Consider the following 9,161-nt stretch of genomic DNA (forward strand, 5'->3'; position numbering starts at 1 on the left):
GTTGAAATGTGTAAGCTTTGGAGAAGTCTATTCCTTACAATTTATTCCACAAGTTTAAAAATAATAATTTGCTTCACTGTCAAAATTCTTTCACTTAGAGCTTACCAAATAACTGTGGTTACTTTCACGTGTGAAGCCCCTATATCTCCTGTAAAATACTACAGTTTATTGTTATTCAAACATTTCAGTAATCACCCAGAACTCCTGCAAAATTCATAACACTCCATAGGTTTGGAATATGCTTCTTGGGTCTTGAATACATTTTTTTTTATATACAGTTAACCACACTGACCAGTGCTTTCAGAAAAGAATAAAAGAAATATTAGAAGTGTTTGCTCTTGTTTTCCATTTTCATTAAAGACGCATTCCCCAAGCTGATGATAGATTGCCAAAACTGATGAAAGCACTGCTGTATCATTTGGGCTATCTAGTTTTGCTTAGACATATAGTGCCTGTGGTGCTATCTGGCTGGCTGCTCCGCTACCACTCCACAGTGCTACCCATGCAGAAAGATTAATGTCTGGAAAGTATGGCTTGGGTAATAATCGGGAAGACAAAAAAAATCTCCCAGACCAAAGGATATTCTCTACGTGTTCAGCTCTCTTTGTTCAGTTCTCAGACATTTTAAGTGGATCGGAATGACAGTTCCCTGATTTATATGCCAACGTTCCCTCCCCCCAGATACGTTCAGGTAATATCAGCTTTTTTAGAACCAACAGCAGGAATAAGCGTGCTCACATCAGATGCTTGTTTCTATTAATTGCTTACTGATTTTAGGAACAGCTTGAAAATGAGCTTTTAACATGTTGCTTTCTTCTCTTCGGTCCAGTGAGAAGGTAAGCAACATTACATTACTTGACGAAGTTAAACGTACAATAGGAGGAGTCCAGGCCCCAGGTCCACACCATCTGAAATATTACAGAAAATTGCATATAAAAACCCCCAAAACATTCCCCACATTTCAGTCATCTTTGCTGAGAAACTGGGCAGAAGTAACACTGTTCTGGTTGTCTGTGTTTCAGAAGTATTCCCCTGGCTACCACTTCCCCTTTATTCTTCTACCCAATTGATACTACACAAGATGATAGTTTCCCACCATTGAGGCTTAGTCACTCGGGGTGAACATCACAAATATTCTTGCATAACAGATGCCCTGGAGTTTTCAGACCTGCAGAAGCATCAGAAAGGCAGTGCCAGATTATATTACTTCAGTAGTGATTGTGGCACTGAGTAGTGGGTAACACTGATAAAGCAAGAGGTTCCATTTTAGCAGTGTTGAGCAGCATCTATGCAATAGATAACAAGCCCAAAGCATTTCCATTCTATTACCATTCAGCTTGGTTTCATGTCACAAAAGCTGTCACACAAGAAGTGAAGCCCCATGCATGGCAACAATTTCTTCTTATTCTTCTTCTGTTTAAATAATGAGGAGTTAATTTATATCCTGAAGCTTGAAAACTTACTACCACTTGTAACTTGAAAGGTTATTTCTTGCATCTGTAAATTCACTTTTGTATTTATTCCATTTGGAAATCCACAGTGTATTTCAGATTTCACTCATTTACAAATCTGTCTGTAAAAGATTTCTAACAGCTTTCTTGTTTTCTATGCACAACAAATGAAAGCAATTAAGATTAGACCTCACAGGAACAGAATATTTCTATCACAGCCCTGCATCAAGTTCTTTGAAATCACTGAGATCCAGAATGGCAGCGTCAAAATTGAATATTTGAACTTTAAACTGAAAGTATTCATCTTTAGCTTTAGCAGGCTATTCCCTGTTCCCATTTCATGTGAGACACTGCACAATGGATCTGTGATTTGCCTCTCTTTTGCAGACATTATTATATCCTTTTTATCATAATACCTGCCAAATCCTTTATAAAATGAACAATTTGAGTCCCCTCCACACTGCTATGTTGGAATCTTTCAGCATCTTGATCTTCTACCCAGTTGATAGCCTGGCTAATCTTCTAGCTGTACCTTTTGTCACAGTTTTATCAGAATAGGAAGGCAAGCACATATGAGAAGAGTTGTCCACATGAGACAACAGCTTTTACAGTATATCTCTCAGTCTCAGATCACTTACTCTTTAGTGTTGGTCAATGAACAGTTATATTATTGCAGTTTACAAAAACTGATGAGAATCATTTTAGTCACCATGTGTGAGCGATCCTAGACCTGAACATCAGGGAATAATGGCTATAATACAGTCATTCCTGGCTGTTGTGGATATTGAAGGCATTATTATTATTAGTTCTACTGCATCTGTCAATATATGTCACTTGCTGCTTTCAGTTTAAGTAGAAAACTAAAAGGCATATGCAAAACCACACATTTGCTAGGGTGGCAATAAAAAATAACCAAAAAGAGACAACTTTTTTGGAGGTACAATCAGGCTTTTAATATCACTTCAGTCACCAATTCTGTTCCAGTTCTTTGATAGACAGACATCAATGCACATTCTTGAACCTTCTGTCTTACAGCTTACTGCATTGATGGTCTCTGAACATGTTATATCATACACCTGTGTTGGTTCCGCTAGCTTCCAGGTGCTTTAATGCACATGGCTGACTATGTTTCTGGTTTCTAAAAAGCTCAGCTGTTGCTAATAACACGCAATGGAGTAACAGTCCCAGCAATAACTCAAAATCAGCAGCAGAAGAGATGCAGCCCAGCATCAGGAATGGGATTCTCCATGCTATGCTACTATCTGGGACTAATTCCTTATAAAACCCTGTGTTCGCTTCAGGCCTGGCCTTCTGACAGTCTGACAGCAGTAGTAAGATCTCATGTCTTGTTGCATAAGGAGAGAAATAAATCTGTTAACAGAGCTGAAGATGACCACCTACTCAAGAAAGTTAAAGCACTACTAAATCAGTGTGTTTCAGACACTGCTAACTGAATCTCCATGCTCAGCTAGCCTCTCCCTGAAAGTTCTTTTTTTTAAAAAAGAAAATTTTAAAAAATTCCCTCCTTGAAACCATCCATCCTCAGATTCTAAAAACTTCTTTATTTGTTTTGTTAATGAATACAGGTTCATGGTAAGTAACATGTCCATACACAAAATTTGACTCTGGAAAGCAGGAGCAGTGTGGCCACTGAAGGTTAAATATCATTTGATCTCACTTATGTAAATGGACTACACAGTGACTCTAAGGATAAAGACTTCTGTAGACACACAGCTCTGTTATGAACAGGGATTTGCCTGTGACTGAACTGCTATAAAACACGTATTTTCTAAAAGTAATAGAATACAATACTCCAAAAAAATGAAAGTCTGTATCTTTTTGAGTTGTGACAGTAATTGTATGAAATCCAAACCGTTAAAAATTAGTCATGAAATAAAATAAAACCCACAGGAATTTATAACAGGCGCTTGTCAGTTCAAGGAGCTTCTGGATGATGCTCTTAGTCACATGGTTTAGTTTCAGGTAGTCCTGTGAGGAATGATGATCCCTATGGGTCCCTTCCAACTCAAGACACTCTATGAATCTAATTCGGAGGGGGGGGGTGTGGATAATGTGGATGATATTTTTATTGCCTTATACAAGATTTTTAACTAAGTTGTATTTGGAATCTTATATTTTGGAAGCCTGTTTATTATCAGTTTGACATTGTTACAGTTTCAGAGAGTTTCTGTTCAGCTCAAAAAACATTTTTGCTCTGTACTATCATACCTTGTAATGATCTTGTTCTGCAGAGGAAGAAGGAAATCATATGCTGATAAGTGGTGTGATGCACAGCTCTCTGGAGTGACACCATGCAAAGTGATAACTACAAGTCTCACCACATAGTTAGAAGGAACTCGCAGCCTCCATTGATAAGAAGACTTTTTGGGATTCATCAGAGTTAGAGTCCTGTTGTTCCCTGGCTTGGCATACAGGTCAAAGGATACTGCTATACAAAAGAAGCTAGATCAGTGACTGAAAAACTGTTAAATTAGAAGATAAATTAAGTTATTGGGTAAAATTTCAGAAGAGGTGGCAACAATTGCCTACCTGCAAGTCTTGACTACTCTAATCTCTTTTTTCCCTTACCTTTACAACTCTATCCCCTTTTCCCTACCAGGCTGCATCACCTTCTCCTGCTCTGGCCAAGGAAGTACAATGCCTCACCACAACTGGCACATCAAACACGCAGCAAACAGGAATGTGCAACTTGGCTGCAACTGCTACCATCTCTGCTTGAAGCCTACTGCTTCCCTTGCCATTTTCTCTTCACCCTTCTCCATGTAATAAGTACACTAATTATATGAAGTCAATCTCAAGGTGTGCTTGATATGGAGAAACCAGGCAAAGTGAATTACAGCTCTACAGTATCTGACTGATCATTAACTATGAATAACCAAAATTATCTAGTCACAAGGCAAATAAATTATGTATAATTTTGTATAGTAGCTTTTTAAAAGATGTCAAAGTAAAGGAGCCACAGCTCATTGCAATTCAATGGAAACTATTAAATTTCAACCATTCTAGTCAGAACACCAGAATAAACACTATAATGTGTTTTCACCCCAGCCTTTATTTGGAACTAGGGAGACCCCTAGTCTGTTTTGGTTCATAGGCCCCACAGGTATAAGAATAACTGGAAAACTGCTATTTTTCTTTTACAGGATTTTTTTTTTCCCCCAAAGTAATACCAGTTCAGATTGAAGCATAATTACCTGATTTTAGCATCATATCATATTCTGTGGAATCTGAAACTGAAATTTAATAACTATCAGCCACACAAGCCAAAGACACAGACTGGAGAAAGAAAAATAGACAGAATAGGTATTAAATGACAGGTACATTGTTACCAAAAAGCTCCATTGTAACAAGATCAAAATCTTCCTCCCCTGAAGAACTGAACATGTGAGCTGCTTGTTTACTACTGATTTCTTTTTGTTCCACTGGAGTTAATTTTTTAAGAGAAGCAACCATATCTTGTGGTGCCCAGAATGTATTCCAGTAGTAAGCTCGGAGTCCAGACTCTCCTTCACTGTGGAGGGAAAAAAACCCACATCATAAATACAATTTAATTATTAGTATTTTTGGACATTTCTCCACTGGTCTGCATTTTTGGCTTTTGCAGTTTCATAGCCAGTTCAACTGCTGTGCAAAGGGTAGCAGCTGAACATGGTGGCAAAAAGCTCTTGTTTAACAATTATTTGTTCTATACAGTCGAAATACTTGGAAAATATTCTGCTTGAACAGTTACATACTGAGACTGAAAACTACACCTCTCAGAAAATCCTTGCAATAATTTTTATGGAATTGGATGTTTCCATCCCCGCTGTATAATTATACAGTTTTAGGATATTATTACAGCTCCAATACATTCTCCTTCGTAATTTTTAACTGAGGCTAGCACCATATGACAACATAATTTTATGCCCATACTTTGATGCAACATTTCAGACAATTCTTGTTGAAACAAACAACATGTATGTGTACATACGCAAAGTATTACTTAAGTGCTTCAGAGAGACAGTCCATCACACTCCTCCTTTCAAAATGGCCTATGGACTGACCTTTCAGAAGTTTTCAGAGACTACCAGGACAGTAGTAGCCATCTGCTCAATGTATTTATGTTTCTCACCAGGAGCTTAATTAGAGTGCCCCGCCCAAAATTATACCTTTATATTTTGTTTAGGGATGTTAAAAAAGGAGCTTCATTTAAACAGACAAAACCAAAATAAGATTCTGCAGGTGGTAGAGAATTGTATTTCAAAAAATCAAAAGTAGTTGAACAGACTACAAAGCAACCCACAACCCAAGGAACAATTAAATCAGGTTTCATTTCTTTCACAGTTCTACAGGGTAAGGCAGAAGTCACACTATTTAGCTCTTAGCTCATATACTTAAGTGCATTTCTGCATTTTTCATTCTATGTTATAGAGAACTGCATATTCCTTCACAAAACAAGTTTAAAACACATTTAAAAAGACAAACACAACTGGGTATCTCAAATGTATACAATATGCTGTAACAGTACCTACCTGAAAGCAGCCACTACAGACTTCATGTAGTACTTTCTCAAGGAGGAAGACCCATATGTTTCTGCAAACTGACAGTTAAATAACGGTATAAGAAAATGTAGTGTTACATTTTAGTGTCAGCATAATCTCTTACACAATAAAGTATTTGTCTTTTTCTTCCTTCTGTCTTCCTCAGTCCTCCCATATTACAAGAACTCTCCATCATTTTCACAAACTGTATCAAATAAGGATCATAAATGTGTATTCATTTCCACTGGAAAAAACCCAAACTTTTAAATCACATCACATTTCAAGACCACTGAGATAGCTCTTGATAATTAGCCATGAAAAAGAAGCCTTTATGAATACCTTTATATTTTTGTTTCAGTCTTTAGGTTTCTGGCATATAATCTGGACATGAGCAACTCGTATTGGCTGTGCACAAAGCAGTTTTGAGACACTAGATTAAGTTCTTTTTGGAAATACAGGCTAACAGAGAACAGCTTTGTGTTTATGTCTGCTGTTCACATGTACCCAGGAAACAGCATTGATCTCACAAATAGTAACTCACATAAGAAGTGCAAGAAAGCAAGCTTTGTTGTGGAGGGTAAGCGAAAACAAAACAAAAAGTTGAGCATTGAATTGGAGCTGCAATTAAAAAAAAAAAAAAATAGCAAAGAAGAGTGTTTGAGTAAAGTAAAACAAAACAAAACAGAAAACACGGTCCTAATTCCTTTAAGAAGAATAATTTGTCCATAACCATGAAACCTCCAGGTTTTATTACCTAGAAAGTGTTGGCCTTACTACGAGACACACAACCCCCGCTGTCTATCTACATTCCTGAGCCTGTACACCACTAAGACACTTTCTAGCTTTAACCTTACAATTTTGAAGGAAAAAAAAATGTGATTAACTGGAGTCCCCATACCCAGTCTGATTCTGTAGTAAATATTTTGAAATTATTGTTATATTCATGTGGGAACTTACATAGTTTTGGATTGCTTCTGCTTGCAGGAGGAATTTCTGTGACTTTGGATCACTGAGGTCATTTGTATAAGTCAAATTAGGAATTTCTACACTTCCACCAATATAAATAAAGGAGAAAGCTGGAACTAATAAAAAAGAAGAATAAAAAAATTAGCACACCTAACAACATTGCAGAAAAGCTTCTGGAACAAGAAGCGTACAGAAGCATGTACTTGTCCTTGATGTGTCTCTAGGTATTAGTTCTTAAGAGAAACATGAAGTAATAGCCAAAGTGCTGAGTAAAGCCCATTAGCAGACTAATGCCCAGAAGGAAAGGAGAGCAATGAGGTACAGGTTCAGAGAGGCATTTTTACTAGGAAGCTTTAATTGTTAAACTTCCATTTTTTGCAGTGCTCTAGTGCTCCCTTCTGAAGAGATACAGTTTTAATGGCTATGTGTTGAGATCTGGGAAGGAGCATACATAAATTAGGTATCCATTTGGTTTTGAAAAAGTGAATAAAAGATAGACGGTTTAATCTTATAGGTTCTTGGGAATGAAGACAGTTATAATAATGATGGTATTCACAAGCAGAGACAGAAAGGTTAGATATAAAATACATACCTTCATTATTCTTGCGCAACTACTAACTGCTAATTATTGTGCATTTTGTTGCTTTAGCAGACATTAAAGAGAAGGGAAAGTCAGTAGTTTATACATGCATTACATGCTTAGCTGCTTTGTGCAGAGCTTTTTCTACTAATCATCCCCACACCGTAAAATACCCATCCAGACCATGACAGGGAGTAAAACTTACAGAATGAATAGTGCAGGACTAGCACGATTACTGTAACTATTAAAGAAACTAAAGGTAATATTCCTAGAAGCCATCTTCTCCAGAAACACAACCTCATCCATTTGAAGAAACAGTACTTCTGACCCAAGCCTCCTCCGCCGGTTGGGCAGTAGTGAATATGCAGATTTTCCTAGAGAAATACATGGGGAGGCATCGGTTAAGTAAGACAACAGAAGCAGAAGAAGAGCTATTTATTGTTCCATATTTTAGTATATTTACCATTCTAGTTTTTAAAGAGGTTTAAATTGAGATAACATCTTTCATTTTATCAGCTATGCCACACATGAAACCCACATATTTCTCTGCTGCTTATTTGCGGCATGCATTCCAAGCTACATAAGTGGGGGAAAAATTGTTATCACTTTGGTAAAGAGCAATTTGCATATGAAGAACAGAGGTCAATACACACCAGAGTGGACAGAAAGATCATTTACTGTGTTCCTACTTATAAAGCTTAGCTGGTGTCTCTTACCTGCCCTGCAGTCTGCTCAGAGTCGTATGGAGCTGGTATGCTGTACACAGAAACCCGGCTGGAGGGGAGAGACCGTATCATGATGGCCTGATCAATTCCTTTGGACAAACCTAATAACAAAATCCTAAATGAACCTCATTTCTTAAACATGCTGCTCTCCCCACCACACACACCAGGCTTCTCTCATTTCGTCTTTGCCATACTGCTTCAAGCTGGAGCCAGCTGATCTGCAATCAAAGAAGGTGGAGAGAAGTTACCATCACTGTAACTCTTTGTTTTCCTAACTGGCTAAGTAGGATATGGATCTGATCACTTGAAAACACATCACTTCTTTCAGAAATACAAGAGTAAGAAATAATTTATGACACAATGCAAAGGACATGAAAGCAATTTACAGATAAAAATGTCCCAAAGCAAGGTAAACAAGGCAACTTCTAAAGAACACCTGGTGGAATCCAGAAATATTTATGAGAGCGAAAAAATGCATAATTCCACAGACCATCAGAATTGTCCATCCTCAAGCTGGTACCCCAGAATAAACACAACTGCAAAGCAATTCCTGTTCACATTTCCTGTTTGAAATATAAAACAGTTTTAAGTCAGCAAACCAACAAGTTCAGGGTATTCTGCATGTAAAATAAGAAAATCAAGGATGTGTGCAGGGAAAAGTGTATTACATACATGTTGAGAAAGAGAGAGCGAGGGAGCACAAAGAACAAAACCTAGAAAAACAAAACATGCCCAAGAAATCTCAGTCCCAGAAAACAAGAAGGTATTAAATCCCAACACAGAGACTACAAAAGGGCTTAATTGGAAAGCAATCCTCACAGCCCAGGAATGCAAACTACAACTGTAGACAGACTGCTTTGTTCAAGTCCTCTCTTTCTTTCAACAGCCTATCTGCACT

General features: G+C 37.5%; 1 protein-coding gene across 7 annotated transcripts in view; it reads right to left on the reverse strand.

Annotated features, from left to right (window-relative positions):
- The window catches only part of LOC113477429 (suppressor of tumorigenicity 14 protein-like), a 26,652-nt gene extending 18,181 nt beyond the window's left edge, over positions 1-8,471 (reverse strand). For 6 of the 7 annotated variants that reach the window (XR_003397917.1, XM_026843786.1, XM_026843770.1 and 3 more), the window contains exons 1-8: positions 8,255-8,471; positions 7,744-7,912; positions 6,950-7,074; positions 5,984-6,051; positions 4,802-4,983; positions 4,667-4,705; positions 3,681-3,900; positions 769-908 (exon numbers count right to left, since the gene is read on the reverse strand). Coding sequence is in view for 6 of the 7 variants with exons in the window: in XM_026843786.1 (XP_026699587.1) it covers positions 769-908; positions 3,681-3,900; positions 4,667-4,705; positions 4,802-4,983; positions 5,984-6,051; positions 6,950-7,074; positions 7,744-7,912; positions 8,255-8,335 (1,024 nt within the window). In the remaining variant the exon portion in view is untranslated. The remainder of the gene's footprint in view (positions 1-768; positions 909-3,680; positions 3,901-4,666; positions 4,706-4,801; positions 4,984-5,983; positions 6,052-6,949; positions 7,075-7,743; positions 7,913-8,254) is intronic. The other variant, XM_026843779.1, reaches the window with a different exon arrangement.
- Between the last annotated feature and the right edge of the window lie 690 nt (positions 8,472-9,161).

Source organism: Athene cunicularia (assembly GCF_003259725.1).
Source record: "Athene cunicularia isolate RWA chromosome 1 unlocalized genomic scaffold, athCun1 chr1_part1, whole genome shotgun sequence".
NCBI classification, from domain to species: Eukaryota; Metazoa; Chordata; class Aves; order Strigiformes; family Strigidae; genus Athene; species Athene cunicularia.